The sequence below is a fragment of the Serinus canaria genome, chromosome 18 (assembly GCF_022539315.1).
Source record: "Serinus canaria isolate serCan28SL12 chromosome 18, serCan2020, whole genome shotgun sequence".
Classification (NCBI taxonomy): Eukaryota; Metazoa; Chordata; class Aves; order Passeriformes; family Fringillidae; genus Serinus; species Serinus canaria.
This window is the reverse complement of record NC_066331.1, coordinates 2629333-2645453: the sequence shown is the minus strand read 5'-3', so window position 1 is coordinate 2645453 and position 16121 is coordinate 2629333. Positions and strand designations below refer to the sequence as shown.

At 44.2% G+C, this 16121-nt stretch overlaps 1 protein-coding gene across 5 annotated transcripts in view; it reads left to right on the top strand.

The window, feature by feature from the left end:
- Nucleotides 1-8803, top strand: part of CEP112 (centrosomal protein 112) — a 160048-nt gene extending 151245 nt beyond the window's left edge. For all 5 annotated transcript variants that reach the window (XM_050981300.1, XM_050981299.1, XM_050981301.1 and 2 more), the window contains 3 exons: nucleotides 4961-5062; nucleotides 7413-7473; nucleotides 8350-8803. In XM_050981300.1, the coding sequence (XP_050837257.1) occupies nucleotides 4961-5062; nucleotides 7413-7473; nucleotides 8350-8357 (171 nt within the window). In that variant the 3' untranslated portion in view covers nucleotides 8358-8803. The remainder of the gene's footprint in view (nucleotides 1-4960; nucleotides 5063-7412; nucleotides 7474-8349) is intronic.
- Nucleotides 8804-16121: the final 7318 nt, after the last annotated feature.

Genomic DNA, 16121 nt, shown 5'->3' with positions numbered 1-16121 from the left:
TTTTGGTTGGTTTGTTCCTGGGTTGGGGACATTGTTCAGCATCCCCCAGGCCAGCTGAGGGAGGAAGGGGCACATCTGGACCCACAGAGGTTTTGTAGGAGTGGAGCTGTGCTCACTTAGACTTCAGGAGTGCTGAAAAGCAAAGGAGGAGTCCCTGCAATTAGAGAGCACACAAACAAGAGATTAATCATTCTTTGCATGTCGGATTGGTTTTTATTTTTTGGTGGATTCTTTTCGTTGGTTTTTTCTGTTGATTAGGGTTTTTATAAATTGGGATGGCATTGTAATATTTTGTCCTTCACTTGCCCTTTTCACAGTGCTTTCAGAAAATTCCTTCACCTGAATGAAGCTGACCTATGCATGATAATGATAATGATGATGATGATGATTATTATTATTATTATTATTATTACTGCTACCACCACCTTCATTTAGAAGAAGGAGACTTTATTCTGAGATTAAATTATCTCTCTAAGACTGAAGGGGTTATTTTCACCTTTTTGGAGCCCTCACTGTCTTCAGATTTATTGCAGCAGATCTTTCCTGTCTCCATTCAGAGATGTTGCAGAACAGATCCATAACCTTTTCAAAAAGGTTTTTTCTCTTAAACAGCATTATAGCACACAATTGTTGATACATGAAAGGATTTAGGAGAGACAAGAAATAATTTTTCTCATCTTATTCACCCTGAAACATGGAGAAAATTTGATAACGACTAAAAGATCCTAATTATGCCTTTTGGTCACTATCCTAGTATTCCCTGGCACACATTATGCTGCATAAATATTGTAGACAGGCAGAAATTAAAATACTAAAAAAGCCACAACACCCTGGTTCAGGCAGCTATCTTTTGATTCTTATCTGACATAAACACAAAATTAACTTCATGCCCTTCAAGACAAGATTTTTTTTCTTAAAGGAACTTGAACAATTTTCTGTGGTCCCTTCGTTTACTTCAGAGTTTCTTTTGCAGTTCCCTTATGCTCCCCAGTTCAGATAAAGCCATTTACAGCTGGAAGGTCTGGAGAAGATTGTGTTTGTTTGGGGCTTTTGAATTTTGGATTTTTTGCTTTTTATGAGATGGGTATTTTGCAGCAGGGATAACTCAGCATCACAGAGCTGTGGGATGTTGGGAAGAGCTGGGTGTCGGGAACCCGAGCAGGATCTGGTGGAGAGCATGGAAGAGACACAGAGCACCCTGTGCTTTGCAGGCTGGTGGCAGCACATGGCTGGAATTCATCTGGTCACCTTGGAGATGCTGCATTTCTCCTGGATGTGCTTGGGTTGTTTCTTTCAGAAAGGAAGGAGAGAGGCTGGAGCAGAGCGAGGTGCCAGTGGAGCAGGGTTCCTGTGTTCCCACCTGCTCCTAACCCAGCCCCAAACATCCCTCTGAGGTTTGCAGAGAAGATGGGTGGCTGCAGAACTGAGCTGTGCCAGCAGAAGACTTCAGGGAGCAGTAAAAATTTGAAGCTGATTTCACAGAATTCCCAGAAGGTTGTCAGAGACCTCCAAGCCCATCGAGTCCAGCCCAGCCCCAGCCCCTCACCCAAACCCTGGCCCCCAGTGCCCCATCCAGGCTTTGTTAAACACACCCAGGGATGGGGACTCCACCACCTCCCCAGGCAGAACATTCCAGAACTTTATCCCCTTTCTGTAGAACACTTTTCCTGCTCTCCAGCCTGTATTTCCCTGGGTGCAGGGGGAGGCTGTGAGCTCTGGGTGTGTCAGTGCTGCTGGAGACAGAGCCCAGCCCAGCTGAGCACAGGCACCTTCCAGGAATAAAGATTCTGCAGTAGAGCCCAGGGAAGTGGTCGCCTCCATCCCTGGAGGGATTGCAGAGGTGTGTGGACGTGGTGCTGAGGGACCCTGGCAGTGCTGCTTCATGGTTGGATTTGACCTTAAAGGCTTTTTCCAACCTAAACAATTCTGAGATTCTGCTGATAAGCACAAGGTTGGTTGACCCAGCTTTTCTCTCTTTGAGAATGGTCAATGCCCAACACAATTTCAGTGCAGTCTGTGAAACTCCAAGTCCCATTTTTGCATCACTTTATATAATTGTGTCACTATTTATCTCTTCTTTTTTTACTGATTTACCAGGTGACCAAGCACACATGAGCTACATGTGGCAACTTCAGCTTTCTGCTGACACCAAAGATGATTGATGGTCAAACCCCAAACCTCATATATTAGCCACCAACCTGAATAAACAAAGACCAGTGTGGCAGCTTAATATTAAAAGCTATAAAACCTTCCTGGGGGTTCATGGATTAAATCAGCTCACCAAAATGAATTTTCAAAGGAAAAAAAAAAAAAAACTTTCTCAGGACTGAAGAAAAATGAACACAAGTAAATGAAATAGAGCCATCCTCATCCAGCTGACTAAAGCCCTCCTGAGGGATGAAGAATTGCAATTTTAAAAGTCCCTCAAGTGTGCAAGAGGAGACACAGTATTTGTGGATCCTAGGGAGGCAGCTTGAGGCTATAAAAGAACAAAAAAGCCTTTAAGGCACAAAAAAAACCCCCTATCCCTGCAGACATGGCTTTCATTGGTGAAAAATCAGTGTTAAAAAATAAAAACTTTCTGCCTTTCAAATGAGTACCCGTTAGCCCACTGGATGTTATTTTTCAGCTGGAAGAAGTGATTCAGATTTTTGCCATGCACTATTTTAATCTCTTGGGTCAATAAACCTTGATAGTAACTTCAGCCAAAAATACCAGCAGGTTGTTTACCATAACAGGGCAGGAAACAGCTGGGCACTCTTTTTCATCTTATTGTGATGCAATTAGCAGTGAGCAGAGCTGAGAGCAGTGTGCATTGTCTGCTCAAACAAATTGGAATTGTATCCAAAAGAACAGGTTTCACTGCAAAAAAAGTGCATGGCTTGTCTCTGAAACAGAGCAAGGGCTCAGTCCCAAGCCAGACTGCAGCTACCAGGGCTTGGTTCTCATTTTCTCTCTCCATTCTCAGCTGACCCTGTAGGAGATCTCATACTTCAAAGCACAATGCAATATTTCTTCCTGGCTTTTCAAGAAACACCTTTGTCAAAAGGGAGTGATCCTCTGCTGCTCTGCAAAGTTCATAACAAATGCTCCCAGCATTGTGAAAGCACTTATTTAGAGCACAGCTGCAGATTAAAGTGTTAAAACCAGTGACCTGGTTGCAAGAAAACTCTTGCACAATTAGAAAATTATTATTTCCCTGAGAGAGCTGTATTAAAACTTCTGTTACATCTGCATATTGGCCAGGTGATCATCCAGATCCTCTTACCCATTGAATAGATTGGTATTCATCAAAATTCAGGAAATAAAAGCATTTTGCTGCTCTGGCTGCCTGGTTCTGGTCTCGTCTCACCAAGAATAAATGGAACATGTTGAATCAACTGAAATATATGTTTCTGCTCTATCAAGGTCCCCACCCAAATGAGCTGTTGGCTCAGAAAATATTTATCCTGGCAGACCACTTATGCATAACTTTGGAAGCCTTGATAGAAATAGTAGCATGAATTTATCGGTGTAGCTCTCAAAAACATAAATTTTGATCGCTGGCTTTTACACAAGCAGAGTTCAAACGAGGTTTCCTGTCTCACCTCTTTTTTTTTTCCCCCCCCTTCAGATTTGCATAGTGGCATCACTTCCTTGCAGTTCCCAAGGAAAGCCTCTAATTGCCCATTTGCATAGAGATTTGGCAATTCCTCCTGCCTGTTGGGGTGACTCAGAGGGAGAATTTTCCTAACGTTTCATCAGATTGTTTTATTCCTTTTGTATTGATAATTGCTCGCTGCATAATGCAGGTTCTGTGGGAGCTGCTTTTCCCATGGGATGGTGCTGGGATGAACTTGGCCTCGGGTTCTCACCTCTGGGAGCACTGGGAGCTGGGATTTGGAACTCGTGGCTTCCTCAGGTGTGAGGCTGAGGGTTGGGTTTGTGGTTGCAGTGGTGGAGTTCAGCCATTTAGGAAGAAAAACCAGCATCAAGTGGTGTTGGGGGGGAAAAAAAGGGATTCCGTTTGAAAGTTTCGAGATATTTTATGAGTTAATCTGATATGGAAGCCCTTTGATCCTTTATTTACATATTCAGCTGCTAATCCAGAAAAACACCCAAGTCCTTGCTTAATGTGAATTAAGCAGTTAATCCTATTGGGAGTTAAGTACAGATGTGAGGCCCTGATGCAGCCAAGTGGGAACTGTGATGGGCTGGCCTGAACCACACTCCCCAAGTTATCCCGGGTCAAAACTCACCAAATCCAAGCATTCTGGAGAGATAAGAAGCACAACCCTTCCATCTGATCTCTCTTCATGTAACTCTGCCCTGTAACTCCTGTTTACTCAGCATCTGTTAAATAAAGTTGCAGATGAAAATTTCCCCCTATTCAAACCTGCTTATTTTTGGGGTCTAAGATGCTCAAATCTGCTCAGTGAAAGTTCTGTAGTGTCCATGAAGCTGAGAAAGACACAAAGTGCAATGAAAAATAGTTGCAGGATGAAGAATAATAATAAAAAGTCCACAAAAGCACCTAGAAGTTGAGAAATGTTGTAAAATTTATGGAAAGCAGTAACTCACCTTGTCTAAGGGAGCAAGGGACAAATGTCACCCCCCTGACCTGGTTCAGATGCCACCAAAGACAAACAGGAAACTTCTGACTGTCAGTTTGCAAGGTGTGTCTGTATAAATGCTCAGTTCAGATGGATTTAGGAATGATTATTGCTTCTTCAGACCATGTTTTCTCTTTTTTTCCCCCTCTCCATTTATGTTTTTATTCTTATGTTTTCTTTTGCCTTTCTTTGTCTCTTTTACCTCTTTTGTTCTTTACAGGTCTTCGCTGATCTTTCTTCCCTCTCCCTTTTGATAGCACAATTAATTCTGTGTTTATTTGACCTCCAGTTTGGGCAAAAGAAGCAAAAATATTTACAGCACCTAAGAGCAGCCCTGTCTATATCAATTTCTCTTGATTCTGTTACAGTTGGTCACTATCCGAGAAGAATATCAAAAAATACTCAAAGGGCTGCTGCCAGCATCTACCAGAAAGGAATTCGAAGACACCATTTCATCTTTAAAATCTCAGGTAAATTCTTATTCTTCAGCATTTTAGGCTGGATCAAAGCCATCTCTTCTAGACAGGAGGTTATGACCATCTGAAATTTGGGCAAAAATACTGAATAAATGTCAAAACCAAATTATGGCAGCGCTCACGTGCTTCTCACTCAGTGTCATATTTCACAAAACTTTTCTCCTCCAGTTTGACAGCTACCATATTGTATTTTTTGATCCCAGACTTTTCTTCCAGGAAAAGCTGGGCTTTCTTCAGTTTTAGGAGTTTTTCCTCAGCCTTCCAGATGCAGCTCAGAGTTATCCTTCATGTCCTTATGCTGTTTCTCCTGAAGTAGTCATTTAAAGGCTGCCTATAAAGGGCAAAAAAGAGGATTAGAAATTATTTTATTTTCTTTCCAGCCTATGTAATAAAGCAAATTGGATATTTTTTAATCTATTTGTCTAAATGATCGTTGTGATATTTTTACATTTTGCCATATAAAGAGGCTCTGTAATGTTTTGCCTTGAATATTGCTGACCACCAGTTCTTCTAGATGAATGCAGAATCAGTATGATTTCTATGAACTAGACTATTGAATTTCCTAATAGGAATATCCAAGTGTCATTGGAAATAGGGAACTGCTGATTAATTGGGTGTGTCTCTCACACATGGTTCCCACAGAAGTTATTTGGGGCTTTTCTATTCTTTTGGGAGCTGGAAGAAAACAAAATGTCATCATTGCCTGAACTGCAGTGGGGAAAGATAAATAGCCCCAAAGAAGGGTGATCACAGCAGTGGAATAATGGGAATGCAAGGAAAATGCCACCTGTGTTTGCAGGACTGTGCGTGGAACTGAGCTGGGAAGGACTGGGATCTGGGATCTGGGATCTGGGATCTGGGATCTGGGATCTGGGATCTGTCCTGGCTGAAGGGAAGAACTGGGACAAGGACAGTTCAGGCTCAGAGCAGCCCTGAGCTCTGGGAAGAGCAGAAACCTGAGGACACAGAGTACAAGTTACCATGGCATTCTCATCACATCCTTATGCCAATTTTCAGGGCCATTTTTCAAGAAGTTATTGATCTACAACATCTCATTTCCCTTTCTTGCACAACTTTCTCTATGGAGATGATTGGTAATTTCATGTATTTGGGGATTTTTCCCCCCTTTTTTTTCTCTTTTCAATGCATCAGAGTTATTCCATAGCATATTTTGCTCTGCATGAGACACTTTCCCTGGCAGAGCCACCTTCAGTGGAAGTAGGAAATTTTGGCAGTGAAAAATCAACATTTCTATGTGCAAGGAGTGACCCAACTTCAACACTCTGGTTGTAAACATTCTGCTTCCACCTCAAGGCATCCCTAATGGAAGTGATGCTCTTTCTCATTTAAATAGTTGTGGGAAACAAAGAGTTAAGGCTCTACTGGGGAGATCTATTTCCAGTTGATAGTAAAAAGCTATTTTTAAAGACTCCTAAAAGTACTCTCAGCACTGCCTGGTAGGAAGCATCACTCTGAGCTAATACCACACCTTTTAATCAGTTTAAAAAATAAAAAAAGTCAAATCTGATATCCACCTGCAGAGCTTCTGTAAGCAGCAGCAGCTTTTAAAAGAGAGTAGAAGTAAGTGCACACATGAAAACCTGGGTGCTCTCCCAGAAATCCGTCGCTGCTGGCTGCGCTCCCGCGCGCGCCGGCGTCGGAGACCGCTCGGGGAGCTGGGCTCTCTCTGAAGCACAGGTGTCCTGCTCTTTGAAAATTGTTGAAATTCCTGTTTGAAAACATCAGACAAGAAGGGCACTGGAATCCCTGCACCTGTCGGGATTATTTATTGTTGGAGGAGGATGAAGAGGATAGGCTGGGTAAAAGCGCCGCGCGGGGATAAAAATAAACAGCAGAAAATGAAAATACTTGAGGCTTGGGTGAAGTTTTCTAAACGTGTTGCTAAATATAAAGGATTTGCTGCCTGGTTGTCTGCTCCTGGAGAGATGCAGTGTGTTAAGAAGCATTAATTGTCATACACTTGGGGAACAGGTGAGTACCTCCACCACAAGAGCAGAAGCGCAGGGATCAGAGCACAGGAATCCCATGGGAGCTGCCAGGAGAACGGGAGCTCCCAAGGCCTTGCACAACCCAGATGGTGCCACCAGCTGGGTTTAACAACTGGTTTGACTCTGTTCCTGAAGGAGTGAAGAGTGCACAGCCAGAGCAGAGCCAGGGAAGCCAAGAGAACAGTCTTCTATTAAATATTAATTCTTCTACGCAGCTAAAGTGTTACTGCATGGTATTTAGTCAGGAGAGACCAGAAAAATTCCTTTTATGAAATGAGCACAAATATATTGATTGGATTTTTGTACCCTGTTTTCATGTGGGATGTATTTTACAGGTAAGTTTTCTGCAGAAAAGAGTCCTCCAGGAAGACCCGAACGCCTGCCACGCCAAAAAAAGTACGGGCTTGTCTTTGATCAGTTTGTACCATTTCACACCTGTGGGTCCCAGTGCTTGAACTTTCACAGCTTAACTCAAACCCTCCAACATGGGTGCAGTTGGAAAAGCGCCTTATTTTCAGTAAACAAGCATCTGAGAAGTGCTCCCCAGTGCTTAGTCAGTACTGCCAGGGCAGGATTAGAGGAGCTGCAGGTGCTCTGCAAGTCTGGGCTTTGCCTGCGTGTCGAGGGCGAGGCGGCTCCTGCACAGCTGCGGTGATGCCACCTCCTTTAAAGATGGAAAACAATGATGCAAGGCAGAACATTACAGATCACATCTTCAAAGCACCGGATCTCCACCAGCCTGAGCTTCTTTTTTCTTTCTTTTTTTTTTTTTTTTTTTGAGAGGTTTACACCCTCCAATATAAATTATGGCAAGTGCTGCAGCCATAAAAAGCCTGGCTGTGCCTTTAGAGTAAGTGATTCACGTGGAGAGGTGAGTACAAGGAACCTTCCTAGGAAAGCCACTCCATCTTTACTGTATTTATAGACATTGGTGGTGTTTCATATCTCACAGGAGGGTTTCTGCAGCTAAGAATGTGTGCTCGTAAAAATAGCGTCAGCATTTGTGATATTTAAGGAACTGTGAGAAGGTTAGCAGTGTGAGAGTTGGTGAAAATATTAATCCTGAATTATTTGTTAACAGGAATTAGCTAAAGCTAACTGGAAACTGAAAATGTCATAGATCCTTGGTAATAAGTCCAGCCTAGGTAACTTTGTTAGATAAATAGAAAGCTCCAGACCCACTGCCCACTGGACCCAGCCCTGCTTTCAGCCTGTTGTGTTTTTGTAATAAAAATAATGAGGTGTAACTGACAAAAATCTCTTCCTTTTCAGGTAGCTGATGGACCGGTGGGATCTCTGTGATTGCCAAATGGACTGCTTTGAATAGGTTTGAAGATTTGGCTCTTGTAAATTATAAAGATTAGTGGTTCTTTTGTTAGCACAAAAAAAATGAACTTCATGAAAACATATTCATAGCTCATGCCAGCATGGATTTTGTTGTATCTTCCTTCCATTATTTTTTTATCATTATTTTATTACAGATTTATGCTTTTGATACATGGTTTGATGCCACACTGAGCTTGCTTACCAAGCAAGTAGGCTTTGCTCTACTAATATTTTTGTTACTCCTTCCCAATACCATTTTTTTCACTTTCAAACATGAAGAAAACCCCCATTTTCTATTATTATTATTATTATTATTATATTGTCCAAGATATTTTAACATATTTTGACATTCCTCTGTGTCCATGTGTTTACATAATATTAAAATATTATTATTTTCTTATCTTTTTGTTTTGACATTATTGTCCTGCTTGAGCATCTCACTCACCTCAGCAGCCAGGGGGGTTTCGTGTGGCTTTGTGAAGTGGGGCTGTGTGCTGGGATTCTTTGGCACAGGGATTAGAGCAGCACGGTGGCACTGCAGGCAGCTCTGGCTCTTGGTGGGGTTGGGTACTCTGGGCACAGGGAATTCCTTCCTCCTGGGCTGATACCAGAGCCAGGGGTGTTGCTGGAGAAGAGTCCTGGGTGATGTGGCCTTGGTGCCACGTGGGCGTGTGCTGATCCCAGGAAGTCTGAGCAATCCCAGAGGCTTTTCTGGGGAGAGGCTGGAGGGGCAGTGGGAAGCTGGAGGATGTGGTCAGCCCTCAGAGCCATGGGACAGTGCTGGTGCCTCCATGGCCTGCCCCTGGAGCATTTGGAATGTGTGCCTTTAGCTCTGGCTTTGTCGTTCCTGCCGGTGCTGTTGGGATCAAGGCCCGGTGCTTGAGAAGGGGCCAGAAATTCCTGTTCCAAGTCCAGCTGCGGCCCTGGCAGCACCAGAGGGACCTTGCTGGCGGGGATGGCCCCTCTCCTGCCTCACCACAGTGTCACCAGTGCTCCTGTGCCACAGCCTGGGTGGAATTTGGAGCTCCCTGTGCCCTGAGTGCCGTGGTGGAGGCGGCTGTGCTGCCAAGTCCCAGCTCACCAGCTGGGCTCTTATCTGCCCCTGGCACCCAGATCAAGGAGGAGAGGCTTTGGCAGGCTGGCTCCATCCACCCCTCCTCCTGGCAGCTCTGCCAAACCCCAGCTCTGGCTGCTTTGCTGGTTGTCAGGGCCTGGGCAGGTTTTCCACCTTCCTTGAATCAACAAGTGATTCTTCTAATTACAGATAAGGCTCCTCTGATAAGGGAGGAGGTGCTGTGGCAGGTGCCACAAAGCCTGGCCTGGGGGAACGGGGAGATGGAACAGGAATTGTTGGATGCATTGAGCTAATTGAGGGCACTAAAAGGTTTTTTTTTACCCCAAAAGGTGCAGGGCAGCAGTGGCTGGGCTCTGCAGGAGGAACAGGCTGTGGGCACTGGGATGTACCCACTGGGCACGGCCCCTGTCCCAATGGCAGAGCTGGGGACAGTGACAGCCCCTCTCATGCCTGAGGGAAATGAGGCATCTTTGAGTCTGCTTCTCTGCTTGTGTTTTTCTTTAAATCTGTGTGGGTTCGGTGCTTTTGACACAGAAAAGGGTGTACATCCATAAAGAAACACGTGGACACTCTTCTGCTACTTGAATTCCTGAATCTCCTCCTTTGTGGTGGAATTGGGTTGCTGATGTCGCTGACGGTCATAAAGCAGTTTGAGAAAAGTAGATGTTGGTCAATCAGGTCAGTTAGGACTCAATATAAGTCCTGATTCTCTTGTTATCTCAAGCTTACACTGAAGTTAACTTTGTCCAGTTTTGCCCAAATAAAGGATTCAAGGAATTCTTTAAAACTCTAGCCTTGGAATCCATCAGGTTTCAAAACTCTTGTGGAACTTTCCAGCATCAACTACAGCTCGAGGACCTCTTTGAACCTTGTAAGAACTGAAATGTAAGTGTGGGTGCAATTCTCTTGTAGCTGTTGACATTGCTCTGATCATTTTTGTGGCAAGTAAGAATTAGAGTCCAAACTGAAGGATTAGGAAGATTTCTGCAGTTATTTCTTGCTCTCTGCCTCTCTTTCCCCCACTTGGTAAGGAATTGCCAGCAGCCAGGAGTTGGCTTTGTTGTCCCTAAACAAGCTCTGACCAAACCAGCTTCAGTGTGGTTACAACCTTGTTTCTATTTTATATTTATTGAATTTATTGATTTTGCTCCGTGGCAGAAGATTGTTTCACCCTCTTTAAAACCCCCCAAAAAGTCACTGGAACATTTTTCACCAGTACCCAGGGAGGTGACCTTTATCAAGGTGACACTTTCTTTCAGTGCCACTCACAGTTCTTGTGTTACATGGAACAAAAATGCTCCTTTTTGGCCCAGCTGGGAGGAAAGGGATACAAGGTCCCTCCTTCTGCTTGTGTCTGCAACAGAGCTTTAATTGTGCTGGGGACAGCAGGTACTCCTGGTGCTTGCCCAAATCTCTCCTGACTGTGGTGGTTTCAAACTGAGAAATGATTTTGCTGCGCAGAAAAAAAAAATTATTTTATAGTGATTAGAAGAAAATATTTATTGAATTTTCTGGAAAACAGGCACAGCTTTGATCCTGATGCTGAGAGGTCTTGATAGAGAATCTCTATAGGATCTGATTTTTTAAAAATTCTCTTAATGCACTGAAAGTCCTCCCCAAATCAAAGAATGGACTGGAGGCACCACACTGCTAAATGACACTTGGTCCCATTTGGAGGGTACAAAGGAAAAGTGAGACGTCAGATATTGTATGAAGAAGTTTCAGAACACAAGGTCATTTTAATTCAGCCTTTTTTTTTCCAAGGAGCTATCTTTTCCAAGCTTTGATATTTTCTTCAGAAAGGTCATTTCCTTTAAGCCTTTGTCATTAAAGACTTGTTCTTTAAAGTGCTCTATCAAAGCCTGCAGAAATTGCAAGTTGCTGAAACTAAAATGCATGATCAATTTTAAGTCTGCCTACTAAAGCCCTCTTAAAATTAGATGTGCTCTGGTACTGGTGGCTTCTTTGATAAAGCCAGGGGAAGATATGCAGTTGGTCAATTCAAACCACAAAAAAAAAAAAAAAAAAAAAGATAATTAAATAAAATTTTTCTCCCTAAATTGAAAAAAAAATTGTGAAAAAGCATTGAAAGAACTGAATGAGGGCCTGATCCTGCCAAAATGTGTCTTGTGTGAGAGAAGGAGGGAGTGTGCTGCATGTGGGAGCAGTTTGTAGCACTTATACAGAGTGATTGAGCAGCTCTGGGGTGTTATCTGGCATTTGTCATAATGCAAATAAGGCAAAGCCCTGGATAAAATATCATTTATTTACCATTTGCTGCCACAGCTTGTCTCTCGTTCACTGACAGAGAAGCAGGGAACAAAAAGAGTGGAGACTGTGTCGTGCCCTTGTTCTGCCATCCCTCATCCCAATCTCTTTTCATCCCTTTATCCCATGAACTGTGAGAGAGTTGGCTACAGGTCATAAGAACTTTGCTGTATGAAATTTAAATTTATAGCTACAGGTCATAAGAACTTTGCTTCCTTTCAGGCATCCTTGGGAGAAGAAATGTTTTCTTTCCTGGTGGTGCTCTATCTTCTAATAGCAAACCTTAATTTTCCTTTCAACCCAGATATGTCCAAAATTCAGGGCAGTATTTTCAGCAGACTCTTGGGAAGGTGGACACGGAGCTCACCTTCCCACAAGGAGGATTTAGAGCCGAGAGCTCCTTTGGGCAGCTCTCTAAAGCAATTTTATCTGCAGAGCTGGGTCCCAAAAGCCATTTGTTTCAAATGCTCCATGGCCATCCAGCTCAGTGGGAATGGAGATGGGCTTTAAATGTGGCAACACATGATTCAGACTCAGTGTCAGGGCTGGAAACAAGGAAATGTGTGTTGGTAGAATGAGCAAAGGAAAGGAACACCTTTATCTCAGCTGGGCAGTGAAGTTGTAACAATCTATAAATTGTTCCACCTTTACACAATCTATTCAACAGATTCATACTTTAGGAATCTTGTTCTTCTCCCATTGAAACCTCATATCAAAGTTTAATACCAGGCAGAGCTGATAATCTTTTCAAAAGAAAGTTGTGAGTCCTGATTCTCTTGTTAGCTCAAGCTTACACTGCAGTTAACTTTGTCCAGTTTTGCCCAAATAAAGGATTCAAGGAATGCATTAAAACTCTAGCCCTGCAATCCATCAGAAACCTGCTGGTGGAAGTGGTCCTGGGCTGAAATGAAGGATGCAAGACCACCCTTGGCTCTTCACTGAGGAGTGCTGGGAAGTGCTGGGGATGCAGGACCTGTTCAGTGAGATTTAGCTGGAACAGGCTCAGGTGGGGCACATGGCACAGAGGATGTGGCAGTCAGTCTCAGGACCACAGCTGAACCCTCTTCTCCCAGAACAAGTGTTTTTAGAGAGGGATTTCTCAGTCTGACTGATTCCTTCCAATTCAGAGCCCATCTCTCACCTAAATTTTATAGAGTCAGTTTTCATCCAGCCAGGCTCTCACTGAACATCTGAGGGTGGTGGAAAAACAGACCTAAGGAGGCAAATCACCCCATATGGATTTCATGATCAGTCAGAGCCTGGATGTTTGCAAGGCTGTGTTTAATTGGGATCAGGAATGATGTTACATCTTCTGAGGCTGAGCAACACTTGCTTGTCATCTTCTTGTTTGTTCATCCTTGTTGGATGAGGTCACTGATTAATTTCAGTGTAGATCTGAATCTGCAGTGAAAACTCTGAATGAGAGCTCTGCTGCTCTGCCCAGGAGATCCTGGAAGCACCCCCACACTCTGAGGTTTGCTCCAGCACAGGTTGGTGGCTTTCTGCTGCTCCAGTGCCTTTGTTCAGACCTTTGGTGTGGTTGTGGTTCTTCCAGCAGCACTGGGCTGCTGTGCTGCAGTTTGAAATATAAATACTGGGCATGGTAAAATGGAACCAGGCCCTGCCCCAGGGTCCAGCACCAGCAGGGCCACAGGTTATGGACAAAAAGCTGCAGGACAAACCAGTCCCTTCCCAGAGGGGCATTCCCACCTGACCCTTCAGCCTAGCTCAGCAAAGCCCATCTGCAAACACTTAACCTTGAGCCTGCACTGCAGCTCAGGCCTATCCCCATCCTTGGATGTGCAGATAAATAGGGAATTTCTGGGGTTTCAGCCCCACAGCCAGGATGGATGGATGGCTGACTCCTGCCTTTAGTGCAGATCATACCTGAGCTGGTTCATGCTCCCAAGTGTCTCCCTTGAAGCTTCCTTCTCTAGACAGCACTGCTGTCCAAACAGAATCTGTTAGGTTGGAGAACTTTAAGATCATTGAGTCCAACTGTATCTCCACCATCTTCCTGCCTGAAAAATCCTTCAGCCCCTGTGAGCTGCCTGTAGAGCCCCTGGTGTGAGCAGCTCCAGCTTTGCAGTGGGGTGACTGTAGCAAGGCTGGTGCAAACATCTGTTCCACAAGGCATGGCTGAAGTTCTGACCCCTGCTAAGCTGGTGGAGTGTGCTTTTTTTTTTATTTTTGCTTTTTCATTGGGGTATGTTGGTGGAATCAGCATCTTTAAACCTCTCTGGTGGATGCAGGAAGGGCTGTAAATGATTTCCTCTCACATATTTCTAGTGGGGGTGATCCTTTCTCTCCAGGCAGCGCAAACCCATGTTTTAGGATAGCTCTGCTCTCAGGAGCTGTTGTGGCTGTGCTCAGCTGGCTGTGATGCTGCTCCCTGTGCAGCATCCAGCCCAGGGTGACTTGGTGTGGTGCCACCTCTGCAGGTGTCCCCTCAGGGTGTCAGCACCTGGAGGCAGGTGAGCACTGGTGCCCTCAGGGAGCCCTCCCTCCCTCCCCAGCCTCTGCACTTCTATCCTCACAGAGGAAGAGCAGGGCTTGGCTAGGCTTGAGCTTTGTAATGTCAATGTGAAGTTTTGGTGTCACTTAGGAAAATAAATGCTGTTGTGGTGATCCTGTAGGAGAATGGATGGGAAGTGCTTGGTGGTCTCTCTGAGCAGAAGATGCTGGGTTTGCCCCATGGGGTTGTTTCCAGTGTAAATTACAGGGTTGTGAGCAAGAGAGGGAGAAATGCCAAGTGTAAACTGAAATATATTTTAAAATTTGTGCAACTGCCAGAAGCTCTGTCACTGATGTGAGCAAATCTCTCTGGGTCTTTATTTTTCTTTTTTTCATATAACAGCCATTTCCAAGTAAATGTACATGTACCCATATGAGTGCAAAGCTGTGAAATAGCTGCATGGATGCTTAGGCACTTCTATTTAGAGATCTGAAGACTAAAAGGGACTTGGAAGTGGCCTAGGGACACTGTTCTTAAAACTTCCCTGAATTAATTTTCTGCTTCAAATCCAGTGGGTTTGGCTGGAAAAGACCATCTCTGTTAGAAAAAGAACTACTACCCAGATATTACTGAAGTCCTCTTTTACATTGTTCCTGACTGTGAGCAGAAATTCCTCCCCTGAATTTGATGCTCTTAATTACCTTTTCTTTTTAATTTGTGATTATTACTTTTTCATGTCACTTTTTTTGCTGTTTTCACTCCCTCACCTGCAATACTGTTCCATCATGATAAAAGCACAGTTCTATATTAGTAGTTATATATTATACATAGTATAATATATATATTTATGTATATAAATGTATATAGTTATATATTATACATAGGTTGGCGTAGCTAAAAATATTCTGCAAACCAGAGGTTGAAGTTATTGGTCACATTTTTTGTTTTGTTTTCTCCCTAAGTTGATTCTTATTGTTCCCAGGCTGGTGAAAATCACTTCTGTGCAGGGGCAAACCCAGATCTGCCCTGCTTGGGCACAAAGGGTTGGGCTTGGGAGAGCAGGAGGGAGAATCCAGCGGAGCAAACGCCTCCGTGAGTGCCTGTGGTCAAAGCCCTGCTGGAATCCCCCTGGGAGCAGGGCTGGGTGTCCCCCGAGGCTCCTGCAGCTGTTGTCCCCCGAGGTCACAGCCTTTGCCCTTGCCTGGGGGCAGGGGGGAGCCTTCCCTCCCCGCACCGAGCATTTGGAGCTGTTTTCAAAACAGCGCTTGGGGTTTGATGCTTTGCCTTGATTTGGATGCCCCAAGGGCTCTTTGATTGAGCGTCTTCACAAGCTAATGTTCTCCAAGAAACCCAAACACCTCGGTAATTAACGATGTGCAATTATGGGTGGGTTTGTTTGTATCCTGAGCTGTCATCTGGGCTGTGCTGGGGATGGGACGGAGCTTCGGGAGGGGATGGAGCAGGGGAGAAGGTGTGAACCCCAGTCTAATTCACACTTTGCAGCTGCAGGCACCTCTGGGTTTAACCTTTTCTTGCCTAAGGCGAGGTGAAGGCATGCTTGGTCCCCCTTTAAGCACTCGGGTCTGTTGTTTTCCCTGCAGGCAGAGCAGTGTCAGGGCAAAGCAGCTCCAGGGAAAGCAGTGACAAGGCAGAGCATTACAGGGGGGACAGAGGAGTTTATTATTAGTTACTTACAGCAGTGCTGCCTCCTGCATGTGTTGGAGTTCTAGATGCTAAAAATTTTAAACTTTCTGTTCTAACAGACTCTTTAACCCCCAAAAGAACACTACACTTGACGTAAAACCATAGAGAAAGCCTCCAAAATTGATCAATAACACTAAGACTACAAGTGTGTAGCTTAATTAGAAGTGTGTAATATCACAAGGTAAAAAACTTAGAGTTGGAAGTTTTAGAATATAG